Source organism: Crotalus tigris, unplaced genomic scaffold (genome assembly GCF_016545835.1).
Source record: "Crotalus tigris isolate CLP2741 ecotype Arizona unplaced genomic scaffold, ASM1654583v1 scf7180000018420.1175843, whole genome shotgun sequence".
NCBI lineage: Eukaryota > Metazoa > Chordata > Lepidosauria > Squamata > Viperidae > Crotalus > Crotalus tigris.
This window is the reverse complement of record NW_024096994.1, coordinates 396,819-410,612: the sequence shown is the minus strand read 5'-3', so window position 1 is coordinate 410,612 and position 13,794 is coordinate 396,819. Positions and strand designations below refer to the sequence as shown.

The following is a 13,794-nucleotide window of genomic DNA, read 5'->3' as shown; positions in this document are numbered from 1 at the left end:
TGAAACTGAAATCCTCTATATCAGTTCTTATTAATTTTTGCAAGAAAATGTATATTGCCCCAGACGGTTCCTTTATTTTGAAACTCAGCCACAAGTTTTAGAAGCTGATTGCAGATTCCACATGGAAAATCTAGAAGCCTATGTGCTGCAATATCACAGATGAAACTTGTCTGTGAGCCATCAATGTGTGATATTCCAAATGTGTGTGCATGCATGCAGGCTGGTATGTGCATAAAAAATTGAATGGTTTCTCCTATATTATAGAAACAGTATTTCCCTTTATTTTAGTTTTCCAACAATCCATATATGCTTCAGCTGGATGGAATGGCCTTAATGATGTTGTTCAAAGGTCTCTGATTTTCCAAGAGTCCTCCCTCTCAGCTATATTGACATGCAATTTTCCTGTCCTTGAGTTGGCAGAAAGTACACCAACATAAATTGCATGGCCCTGATATCTGAAGCCCCATTCTTCTTCAGTGACAAGGTTAGAGTCTGATGCTGTCTTAACAGTTTTAATGTAGAGCAGTTCACATATAGCAATTGGCTGATTTCAACCCAGTGTCTTTTTAATGTGTGGTGGAGCCTGCCTGGAATACTATGACTGGTGCCTGGAATGGAGATTTCAAGTTGTTGGAATTACAGATTGCTTTCATTGAGGTTCCCCGTAGTACAGAAATATCCAGGCTGCTTATGTCTACCAGTCTTCTGGAAGAGCCCTCTAGCCATGTCCAAAAGGAAGAAAAGAGAAGTTGTTGGATCACAAGCATGATGGGTGAAGTGTGAAGAGGTCATATCTGTTTCTTTCTATGGCCTTCAGTTCTATGTGTAGTCTGTTGCCCAAACTATTTTAGGGAGTGTTCTTCCAGAAGACTGGTGGACATGCATTCAGAAATACCCTAATTGACAGGCCAAAGAAATGGCATTACAAGGAAATTGCAAAGAGAATCAAGAGTGGTCCTTCTCATTCCAGCCCTTTGTATGCACTTTATGAGGGAACGGAGTAAAGGGAAAGGAAGTGCTGTAAGGAAATATCAGTGTTGGCAGGAAGTGGTCGGGTCTGGTTCAGCCTATGCCAGTGGCTCCTCTTTGAAGCTGAAGGATGAAAACAGACGGAATTCTTGTCAATTTCACTGCAGCTCTCCTGTATTCCAAATCAGTAAGTGCTGCAGGACAATGTCAGCAAGCGTAGCCTATGAAGTACACAAAATTGCACACATAACTGCACATACACACACAACCATTAAAAAGTGCAATCATGTAAAATGCCTTGTCATTCAAAACAGCAGAAATGCACTCATTTGTAACATAAACAGTAGTAAACAGCTGGCCCTCTGAACTCCCTCTGAACAAATGAATGAATTTGCCTTCATTCACGAGAACTCTCTTTGCCCATTTAAATCAACCAGATCACTTGTTGATATATTTTTTTAAAGACAGTTATTGGTTTATAAAAGGCTTCTCTTTCAAAAGATGGGCAAATATGTTTAAAAACAGGTCTAGAGTGCTAAACCTGTATATATAAGGACCATGCTTATTGCATAATGTATTTGCAGGCCAGATGCATTGGGGGAAGCTAGGTGTTTTGATCTCTTTAGCAGTTTAAGTCAAAATAGGTAGGGAAGGTTGTGCTTAGCAACTTGAGGGCAGGAGAGCATACTCACTACAGCCTAAAGAAGCAAGTAAGTACATATGCCAACCTCTAAGTACATCATCACCGACATAATCAACCAACCATCACAGATTATACAGCAATACGTGTGTTGGAGGGAAAGAGAAGCCAATATTTCAATATTAGAATATATTTTAAGCTCCCTCTAATAAACTAGGCATGAATTGAAAGCAGTATCAAGAGGATATTTTTTCAGAAATCTGCTAAGAAGGCATATTTGGTTAGCTGGATATAAGAATAAGCCCCCAAAGGACTTAGAAGAATACATAGAATACAAGCTGCAGGTAGTCCTCAACTTACGACCATTCATTTAACAATCTTTCAACACTGAAAAAAGTGACCAGTGCTTGCACTTGTGACCATCACTGTCGAGATATTTTATCATGACATTTGCCTTGATATCTAAAAACACACTAAATGGTTTTTTTTTCCCCACCTTTCCCTTCTTCTTGTTGGGGTTTCCAAAGGTCGCTCAGTTGTCTTGGATTGAGAAAAAAGTAGCTGCTGCTCTTTTTGGGATTCCACCAACTTCAACAATACAGGAGGCTTTGCAGAATTTTCTAAAGGTAGATAAAATATTCTCTTTTCTCTCTGGCTGCCAACCGGCTGGCATTCAAGAAATTTGTTCAACAAATTGTTCCCAGGCGCTACAAAGTCAACGCTCTGCAAAAGATTTTTCAGGCAATATCTTTAGAAGAGTGACCGCTCCTATCTACCTAAACTGAATTTCAGGATCTGCTATGCTGCTCTTTTTTTTTTTTTTTTTTTTTTGCAATTCAATATTCAGCCCTTTGAATTTCATCCATAGAATTGTTTATGAGAATTTCCTGTGGAAATAGCCCATTGTCATTTTCAACTAGTTAAACACAGGAAGTTTGTCTGAGCAATTTAATAATTGCTGCTTAGCACAGATGCGCTAAAGAAATTAGAGCTTTCATCCCCGTCTCTTCTTCTCCTCTGCTTCCCCCCCCTTTTCTCTTTGTTACTTCTTTATTTTGGGGGGGGGTGCCTTTATTTTCATCCTTAGTGCTAGTTAAGAAGCAGAAATAATGGATCAGGTCTAGATTTCAGGTAATTCCCCTGTTCTTACTTCCCTTGGATCCCTTCCTGAAAGTGATATATTGTACAAATAGTCCAGCAGCCTCTACTGAATGACTTGATAAGAAACAGTATGAAGACCATGGGAGTAGAATAGACCTTGCAAAATGATTTGGCTGGTCTCTGAGATCCTTCCTTCCACCTCCTATCAGTCTACAAGGTGTCCCTTTGTGTAGTATTTCAACAGTTGGGAGAAACCGAGCAGATATTAAGTCTGTTTCTGCTCACTGAATTGGCTGTAATGATTCAGTAAATCAGTGGTAGGTGAGCTGGGGCTAATGGCAGCAGAAGTCTCAAACTTGTGGAGGGCATATGGTTGCCTACATTGCTGAAATGTCGAGTTTTGCTTACTGCGTCTTTGTGTGTTGCTGTCTTCAATCTTGAATGAATTACATCCTATGGATGTCTGCAACCTTATCCTTACTGGCTAAGTTTGGGGAAGATTTATTTGCTTTGTAAGAATCACGTCATTGATATGCTGGAGTATTTGCACCGGAGGCTTTGGCACCAGTTCTAGATTGGTGCCATGCCTCTATGATCCCTTGCCCTGCTGAGTAGCTGAGCCTATTGACTTCTATGGGGCATCATGAATCACCCAAATTTTGTTGATTTTCAACATAGCAACTTCTCCAAAGCTTGGTACCAAGTTATTTCTCGCTGATGGAAATTGCTTTTCTAAGGTCCTTGGCTCTCTTCCTTCCCTGCAGTTGGGAAGCCACATAATGCCAAAACGTGGACCAAAGGATAACTTTGTGAGCTCCTTTTATCAATACCTTTTAATATTGTTCCCTGTAAAAAACAGAGGCAGCAAAGTAACAATGTGAGAGTATAGTACTAGCTGCCTGTTTTCAACCATTAGCACCTCAAGAGAGAGGTGTTTAGGTCCAGAAATGCAGATTGGCATTGAGAAGACATATGAGCAGTACAAAATATTTTGAAGGTTTGGGACATGAAAGCAATATGGAAGTATTGCTTTATGACATTCTCATCTTTCTATCTTTTGTCCTTATACTCAGGCTGAAGAAATACATCCCAGATATTCTAAATGCAATTATGTCTATTTGGCAAAGGTATGCGGCACTGTGGTCTTTCTCCACTTTAATTTCTTTTCTCATTTTTTATTTTTGAATGCAAAACAAATTTCTGGTCACTAATTACCTATTATATATATATATATTTACCTTGTCCTTCTTTCTACCTAAGTGTTACAAAGATCTGGGCCAGAGGAGCAATGCCCTGATGTGCTGTGAAACAGCATTGTCCATTCTGCCAGTCACCAAAGAGGTAGGTCTGAAGGTTGTGTGTTCATCTTCTGATGAAGAAGCGGTGCGAAAAGATTTTCTTGTACAGCTACTTTCCACACTATCTGTCAATGTCAGAAGACGTTATCTGTCTTCCGCAGCTCTCGTTAATTTCATTTAATTCCTGGCAACCTGGTAAACTTTAATACTAAAGAGGAACATCTAGAAACAAAAGGAAGAGAAGTCATGTGTTCAAAATCTTGTGAAATATGGTATAAGAAAATAAAAGAACTTTTGATGTCCGTGACTGCAGTGTTGAAAATGTGTAAAATCCGATATTATGAAATTATATTTAAGAAGATGACTTTGATCACAGGGCTAATGTCTCATTTGATTATGAACTGGACAATTTGAAATGCAGTGCAGCTGGTGACTCTGATTGCTGTGGTCTAATTTTGCAATTATTACTCTCTGATTTAGAAATTGCTCTTCAGAAGAAAATGGCTACTTAACGCTATTAAGCCCACTGATTCATTATGCTTTAAAAATAAAGGGAATAAGGAATCATTGAAATTATATCTCATTATGATTTAGTTGCCTAGTCCTTTTAACTGTGCAATTATGCAAGTAAGTATAAATTTTAGAGGTTGAGAATGAATACTATAAATTCCTCTCCAGCACTGATACATTATTACTCAGCTATTTTTTATGGTCTTAATTGCAACTATCTATCTGGCTTATATTTGAAGACGTGAAGCTTCAATATTGGTCTCCAATATAAGCAACAGTATTCAACTATCCTTGGATTGGGCCTCAACTGATCTAAAGCTAAGCAGGATCATTCTTGTTTAAGACTTAGACAGAAGGACTCCAGAGATCCCCGCATAATACATTAGACTAGGGAAATGTATCTCAGAAGTCAGCAGTGACAATGTCCATGTCCATACTGTTGCCAAGAAAACCACTTGGCTATATATCTCTGTAACTCAACTTGAAGTAGATTTTATCTTTTTCATGCTCATTTTTTTTGCTGCTTAATTCCAGAGAGTACAGTGCAAAGTTCTCTGATAGTTTCCAAAGGACAGATAAACCCTAATACTGCTAAATCCCTATATTGACATTTCTGACATTTGTAGCAAACAGAGACTGTCTTATGCTTGTAAATAAATGGTTGTGTTTATTTTAAAGTAGTATTTATGTTGTTCGTTGAATTCATTAAATTTGTTGTTCATTCAGTTCAGTCACTTCTGACTCTTATTTTGCCAGGATTAGTTTCTGGTAAAAAAAAAAAAAAAAAAAAGTTATTGTAAGTTCATGCTTGTGTCACAAGTGATAATATCTGACTCCCTTGTCTTTTGTCAGTTCTTTTCCCTTTATTTATATTTTTTAAAAAACCATAAAAAACAAATCAAAAGAAAAAAGGGGGAAAAAACCCTAAAGCTAAGAAATGTAACTCTCAACCTTTCAACAAATAGTTACAATTTTATAGTCCTTCCTCCCTCTTAGATATTATATAAGTCCCTTAGCCTCTTACTTAAATTATATCATTCTTAACCTTCAATCCCATAAGTCATTGTGTCATTTCTTTCTTATTTCAGCAAAAAAAAGTTTCCAGACTTTTTCCAGACAGGAAAGTTGTTCTTTTCCTGACCAGATAGGTCAATGTTGCCATTTCTATGAATTCTGACATTTTTACAACCCATTTTTCTACTGTGAAGATTTGGTTCTTCTTCCTCATTATACATAAAATAATCTTGCTGCAGTGACTATATACAAAATCAGCTCACCATGAATATTTTTCTAATTCATTGCCCATAAGTCCCAATAAAAAGAGTTCTGTTTTATTTTGGCAACATCAGTCTTTAAAATTCTTTGCATCATTATCTGAATTGGTATCCAACATTTCTTAGCTTTCTCACAAATCTACTACATATGATAGTTCCTGCCTTTTGACATCTTTTTCAGTTTCCTTTCATTTTTTTCAGGTATAAAGGTCTTCTCACATAATTTTTGCCTTCAGTTTATGCATCTAAAAATATCTAAAATACTTAAGCTTTACCTTTATTATTAACTAGCTATACCCAGCCATGCATTGCTGTGGCTCAAGAAAGAAAAGAGAAAGCGCACGTTTGTAATATGTTTAATTTCACAATGTGTGGGTATACAATATTTTTTGTTGTTCCATTGTGTGTGCAGATATAGAGATTACGTCCAACAGATGGCGCTGTTTTTCAAAAAAGCATGTTTTACCTGTTTTTCAAAAAAAGCATGTTTTTACTTGTCACAGGTGTGACCTATATAATACAGGTATATAAAAACACACGTGTATTCGAATGCAACATTGTGTCAAAATTTCAAAGCAATCGGTGAAAAACTTTCGGAGATTTAAGATTTTGAACAAACAAACATTTACATTTTTATTTATATAGATGTTTCCAATGAGGAGGTTTTACTTCAATGAGTTGTTATGTTGATGATTTCTTCTGCTTGCAGGCCAAAGTATTTTAGCAATATTGTCCAGCAATTCAAGGGTGCCAATTCTTCTTAGTTTTGATGATCGAGCTTTCATGGCTTTGTCTTTCAGTGGGGAAAACCATGGCCTTGACAATGAATGGGTATACATTCACAGGTAGTCCTCGACTTACAACAATTTATTTAGTGACCGTTCAAAGTCACAATGGCACTGAAAAAAACTAACATATAACCATTTTTCACTTTTATGGCAATTTCAGCATCCCCATGGTCACATGATCAAAATTCAGACGCTTGGGGTCAAGTGATCACCTGTTGTGACCTTCTGACATAAATGGGGAAGCCAGATTCACTTAACAACTATGTGACTAACTTAACAACTACAGTGATTCACTTAACAACTGTGGCAAGAAAGGTCGTAAAATGGGGCAAAAATTCATTTAACAAGCATTTCACATAGCAACAGAAATTTTGGGCTCAATTGTGGTCGTAAGTCGAGGACTACCTGTATAGTGTAAATTCTCTGTATATTTTGTCAAAATCTGTCGTTGACTTTCTCCCAGAAAGCAGTTTAGGCCAGTTTCTTGTTTTCAACTACACTATGAGCAAATTGGTGGCGATATAGTTATGGAGTCTAAACCGGGTAGAAAATAATTTTGTGCAAATAATGTTTGCTTAGAGATGTGTCACTTAATATAATTTCATTTCCAAAAGGCCACCCAGGTTTGTGGGAGCTGAACTTGAAGTTCACGAACAAAAAAAAAATGCTCAGAGATGCTGAGCAGCTGTAAGACCAACAAAACTGCTGAGTCCCTCTGAGAATCTGTGTTTTAACAGCAACAAAGGAGAGGGAGAAAATGCAAATTAGAAACTTAAAGCCACAGGAATGTTGGGTTCACTGAAACACCTCCAAAGGTGACTGTTGGAAGTTGAAAACCTTTAATTATAAGCCATTAGAATTGTAGACAACACCTCATTACACTTCTTTAGAAGGAAATTGGAAAGGAAAAGTATAATATAATAGTAGCGTCTTCTCTTTTTTCCCCTACTTTGTTTTTGTACTGCATTTGAAAGAAGAATGAACCAGTAATCCTTTCTGCACTATTAACACTGAACGTAATCTCTTGTTTTGATGCAAAAATTGGTGCTGGCTTCAAGCAGCTCTGGGCGATTCTTAAGGCATAGTTACATAAGCTTAATTCTTTTCCTTTTTTCCTTTTTAGGATGAAGAAGCTGAGAAAGTTTTACAAACTTTACTTCCATCCTTGAATTTTTCATGATGACATAACACCATTTAGGTTCTGTGAAAAAAAGCAGAAGACCCAAGTCCCTGTTCTGGAAGCATTCTGTTGAATTCAGAGGGATTTCAGTCCATTCTGGAGTTAAGATTTGAGTGGATAGGAAGGAATTTTAATTTTTAATTATGGTGGTTCAGTGACAAATGAATGGACTGATTTCTCTAAGCCAGTGTTTCTCAACCTTGACAATTTTAAGGCATGTGGACTTCAATTCCCAGAATTCCACAGCCAGCACTGCTGGCTGTGAAATTCTGGGAGTTGAAGTCCACATGCCTTAAAATTGTCAAGGTTGAGAAACACTGCTTAAGTCTATCATTTTTGTACAAGTTACTTCAGGACCTGCAATAATAAAAAAACGTATGTGCAATGTTATCAGTTGAACAGGACAGTCTTGCATTCTGTCCATACAATCCTATTAAGGTGAGTTTTTTGAGGCCATGTGGACCATTGTATGGGGCTGCTGTTTTGTGTGAAAAAATGCAGAAGAAAAGTGAATCCATCTGTCCTTTCCCTCTGGCACTACCCTTTTCTAAGCTGAAGAAAAAGCAATTCACTCGGGAAATGGCTTTATTTTTTTAATTCTTTATTTTTGCAGCATCACGCAGAAGAACATTGCTTGCTGCATTCCTTTTATTTTCATTACATTTATCTCCAATAAACAGGTTGCCATTCAGGATCCTTAATGAATGGTACCAATGATCTTAACCCAGGGAAATCAACCATCTTTTCTTTTTCTTTAATTTATAAAGACAATGAATTTAGCATTTAAAATACTAATTTTAACTTATCGGGACTCTCCAGATGTGAACGCCACTGCTGGCAATGGGTATATTTGTAGTTACTGAATGATGGGCATAATTTTGCCTAGAAGAATTAGCTAGTTTTTTGCTTGAATGCAGATGTATCTAACTGAGTTTTCTGCTGAACAAACATGGGAGATATTATGTGTTTCTTTTCTCTTGAAAAATATCAATTTTGTGGGAAAATTATACTTTGTGGATATCATTTGGTCTTTGAATCTTAAATTTAAAAAAAATAAAGACATGGGGAATTTGTCATATTTTAACATTTCTGTGTACCCAAATATTTTGGCATTTTCTTCATCTGGCTAATATTTCTCCTTGGAGATTATGGCTGTGCTACAGAGGGGAAAAAAGAGAGAGATTGGATTCTGACCAGAACACATTTCAAAGTACAGGCTGGAGATATTATTTGAGCCCCCCTAAAGCAGGAAACAGCTGACTCTCCTCCATCTTTTTTTGCCAAACCAACTGCCATTCGCATCCAAGCTCAAAAGAGCAAGCCAAAATGTACCCTTAAACTGGTGAAACAGACGTAAGTGATTTTTGTCCATTATGTTGGGGCCAAATAGACAGAATATTCAACTGTGAAATAGAAGAGTCCATGGCCAAGAAGAAAAAAAAATGCCCAGGAAAATCTAATTCCTGAACACCACTTGTTTTAAACATTACCTATTTACTTTGTTAGAAGTCTCTTACAGTGTAAGATTGTGTTGTTCCCACATCCTTACTGCCCTAAGCTGAGATCATTCACATAGAAATAAAATTTAAGACAAAGTTAAAATACATTTGTAAAACAACCTAATACATATAAGTGAGGTGCGTGATACGGCCTATATCAAATTATAACGCAAGCACTAAAATTATATTAAATATGATAACATCAAAAGTTATAACAAAGTGCTCTAAAATTTAAGTGAATTATAGTTACATAGAATGCATTGGAAAATTGGCCCATCAGGGTCTGATGGATCTTCTGTGATGCTCCACAAAACCTAGCTACATATGCTGTAACAAAAGGTAGTTTATCTATGAGCAGCATCTGCTCATAGGCTGAATCTGGGCAACCGGGATATCTATTAATTAGAGGTAGTATGAATCTGGTTCAGATGTCTCTATAAAAAGACCAGGAAAGAATAATATGTTCTGTAGTTTTTACCTCTCCAGAATTACAAGGGACAAAACCTTTCAGACAATGGTACTTTTTAGTATTTACCATCCAATACTGTAGAGCTAAGGTGTTGCTGAACCTTGGGCAAGAGAGGAAAGCTTTGTCAGCTAAGTGGTTAAGTTGATAAGTCAGCAGTACTATAGAAAAAAAATTCAGAAGTCCATTAAGGACATGGAGTGGGAATAACACAACTGATGCTGACATGATTCACCCTGGCTTTAGGATGGGAAGAAAGCATGGCAAAATGGCCATCTGGATTATTCCACTGTGTTCTAATGCCCTACCTGCACTAAAAAAATACTCCGGAGATGTCAAAGGGTGGTGCTGCTGAATTATTTGTCCTATCACATATATTTTATATAAACTAAGGATGTTTTCAAATGTAGAATGTGCTATCCAAGAGACAGGGCTCTGAAGAGAGTGGGTTCCAATCTCTTAATTTACTCTCATCACCAAAGACCAGTTCTTCCCGACATTAGATGTTCCTAAATTGAATAGAAGCTAAAGCAGCATGATAGGGATTCGTCAGAGTGTGAGATGAAGAACCAAGCTTTGCCCCATTTCTCCATGACTAACTCCCATTTGTTAACAATAATCTCTACCCATGCCACAGCAATGTTTCCACTTTACTAGATGAGAGATGGAGAAACTTCATTTCAATCCAGTTTTCTCTTTGTAGCAAAGTCCAACACACAGCTCTTCCTTTTTTCCCAACAAGAGAGAGAGAGAGAGCTCTCCATGGAGGACTTAAATATTCAGAAATGTATAAAACATTGAGTATAATTAGCTGCATGTCAAAAGTCTTATCAAAAAAACAGGAAGTAAAAGGAACTGAAGCTTATAACTTGCAATATTTACACTTGGTTCAAAGCAGGCTATATTAAACCTGAATGTTCTGCTTTTAATGACCCCCTTGGAAAAGAACGTATACTGCATGACACGAAAGCAAACTGCTGGGTCAGTTATACAAACACATGTATTAATGCAACAATTCTCAGTTTGGCAAGATGCACACAGAGATTACTATTAGAGTGTGGATGATTATTTCTATTTTACAGCGATGGAATCTTTTTTTATTTTTTGCCACTCTTTAGGCAGTTTATAAAGTAGATAATCAAAAAAATAAAATTCTAAGATCAAAATATGCAGTAGATTGTGTTGCCCAAGCCATTATACAAGAACAATATAAGCACCTTCATTCTTCAGTCACCCTGCATCCATAATTGATACACATGCATTTCCATTGCAATATTAAGACCATTGCTATTAAGAAGTCATAGTCCTTTAACTGACATATAACCCCAAGTATGTATCCCTCAACCGGAAACAGAGTATGAATAGTGGAAGAGATGATTTAGCTATAGGGGCAAACTATAGTGTCCTGTGTACCCTATCTTTCTATGGGGCTGAGAATTTGTCTCCAATCCTTTTCAGTGGGGAGGGGAGCAAATATCACTCTGCCCATCTATGACCCAGCAGAAAACAAGAATTGGCCAGGTTACTGGATTGCTTCAAGGATATTTTCTGTAATTTTTTGATCTTCATAATTAAACCAACAGTCCTCCAGGAGAATAATCAAAACAAATAAATGCTAAATTTCCTCTGTGATGTTCCCTCTCTGTCCCAGTCTTTCACTGTTTTTCCTCCCTTCTAATCTTGTGCTTCTTAATCAGTATCACTGGAACTTAACCATTCAAAAAGGATCAAAGAGAACTGAGGCCCACCCAAAAGCACAAGACTTTGCTGTAATTATGTCATTACATAGTTCGAAAAAGTGGCAGAAGTGACATCCCTGGGAAGCTCTCAGGATCCTAGCATTTGGGCAGGGCAGCATTGCAAAGAGTGACTTGTACTGTGGAGAAGATTTCACACTGAACAGGTTTCAGTCCTTGCTAGAACTAATCAACATAGGAACTACAGTAGCTGTTTGCTAATATCTCAGTGTCAGAATTTTTCAATAGTACTGCAGCTCAAGGATCAAACCTCCTTATTTCTTCCTGTGTGCCATTTAGTGCCTTCCCTCCCTGCACTCTTAATTACATCAGCATTTGTATTTGCAGAAAAGCCAGGCCAAGCAATACAGACGGTTTCTATTACAGCACAAAACAAAAACATGTGAAACCTCATGAACAACTTGCCAGCTCATTTCACTCCAGGGAGGCCTGACTGATTACTTGAGGAAAGTAACTCCCGCCATTATATATTGCCAGTAGAACAACTGGATGGATGGATGGATGGATGGATGGATGGATATCATTAACTGAAAGCAGGTCTGAAATAACAGAAAGCAGAAAGTAAAGCTCTTGCTATACGGTGCTTTCCCTATTCATTCATAAAAAATATTGTATCAATGTCTTGTTAATATTATTAGTGCCTCTACCTTCCAATGTGTTTCTGAGTGCAATTTGAAGTGCTGGTTTTAACTAGCAAAGCCCACATAGGGAATGAGATTGTCTCATCTCTTGTGACACTGGTCAGCCTGTCCCTTCTAACTGAGAGGGGGAATGTTCTGAATTTCCTCAGTTCAGGAAGTGGCTGGGGTGGGAACTGATGCTCTGCTGCAACCCCATTCTTTGGAATAGACTCTGACCAGCTAGGTCAGTGATGGTGAACCTTTTAGAGACCGAGTGCCCAAACTGCAACCCAAAACCCCTTATGCATTGTCGGGTGCTGGGTGGGTGTGGCCAATTGGGGAGGTGACTCATTGGGTGGGCGTGGCTGCAGTGGTAATGGCAGACTGGGTGGGACTAAAAAGTTCAATCAATCAATTCCAACTTTGCAAGATCTTTTTTTCCCCGCGAGAAGTTGAAATTGACTGATTGATTGAACTTTTTTTTTTTGCACATGGCAGCGGAGGCCTAAAGCGAAAAGGTTTTATAAAATCCAGCTGAAAGCCTAGGACTGGAGCAACGGTGTACATGCCCACAGAGAGGGCTTTGAGTGCCGCCTCAGAGACCCGTGCCATAGGTTCGCCACCACTGAGCTAGACCTTACATTGGTCATCAGCTTAGCCTGGAAAGACAGAAGGGATGAGGAAGAAACTCAAGATTGCCCTACACTGATTTTCATGAGTATAAGAGGGAGGAAAAGAGAAACTCTGCCCAGTTTTTAAAGTTGATGTCACCCTTTCAACTAGAAGAAATACTAGAAGTCTACTTTATTGATATAGACAATAATAATAAAATCCTGAAAGCCAGGCAGAGTGTTTCTTTTCTGGGTTATGTTTTGTAACAGCTGTCATGTGCTACCTTTGCACCTACTGTTTCCCAATCTCCTTAAGGGTAGTGTAATAACCTCTATAATTGTGGAGATTAATATCTATACCTTGCTTCTTAGTCAAATGGCAATGGATTATTTTAAATTTTACTATTTTAGGCTATTACCACGCTTACTGCTTTTCTATTATTTGATATGTAGACTGCCTAGAAATGTGACATTGTGCCAAGGCAGAAATACTGGAAATTAAATAACTACAAATACTGGAAATTAAATAACTACATAACTCCTATCCATTACATTGATAACCCTGGAATTGCTGCAATGTCTGGATTGCTGCAATGTGTTCTGTAGTAAGGCTGCCACAAGAGAAAATTCGGAGGCTGACACAAACTGGTCCAGAATGGGGTTCTTAGGCTAGTCACAGGATTTGTATTTGCAGAATATCTGACTACTAATTGCACTATATTCCACTTTGACTTAAGGGGTGATTCAAAATGGTGGTTGGTGTCTTTTAACATCTTCAAGGCTGGAAATGAGAGGGCCATCCTTATTGTTGTTTTGTATGCCTTCTGCCCAGCTTAGATTGCTCTTGGTGAAAATCAGGCCAAACAAGCACACAAATCCACATAGTTTTAGCACAAGATATATATAAGACTTGTGATAAATAAATCCAACGGGAGATATACAAGACTTGTCGAACCTAAAATTTGCTTAATAGTCTATCTGTAGTCATGTCAGAAGTATCTACAAAGCTAACTGAAGGAGGCTTCTGGACTGAAAGGATTTGCCGGGGACTCTTAATAGTAAAAAACAACAACAAACAAAT

General features: G+C 37.7%; 1 protein-coding gene across 3 annotated transcripts in view; it reads left to right on the top strand.

Moving 5' to 3' along the window:
• Positions 1 to 8,019, top strand: part of RMDN2 (regulator of microtubule dynamics 2) — a 32,853-nt gene extending 24,834 nt beyond the window's left edge. The window contains exons 8-11 of one of the 3 annotated variants that reach the window (XM_039352317.1): positions 2,137 to 2,235; positions 3,784 to 3,837; positions 3,971 to 4,051; positions 7,704 to 8,019. In XM_039352317.1, the coding sequence (XP_039208251.1) occupies positions 2,137 to 2,235; positions 3,784 to 3,837; positions 3,971 to 4,051; positions 7,704 to 7,760 (291 nt within the window). In that variant the 3' untranslated portion in view covers positions 7,761 to 8,019. Of the gene's footprint in view, positions 1 to 288; positions 485 to 2,136; positions 2,236 to 3,783; positions 3,838 to 3,970; positions 4,316 to 7,703 lie in introns of those variants that run through there. The other 2 variants (XR_005557782.1, XM_039352315.1) reach the window with 2 other exon arrangements.
• The last annotated feature ends 5,775 nt before the right edge of the window (positions 8,020 to 13,794 follow it).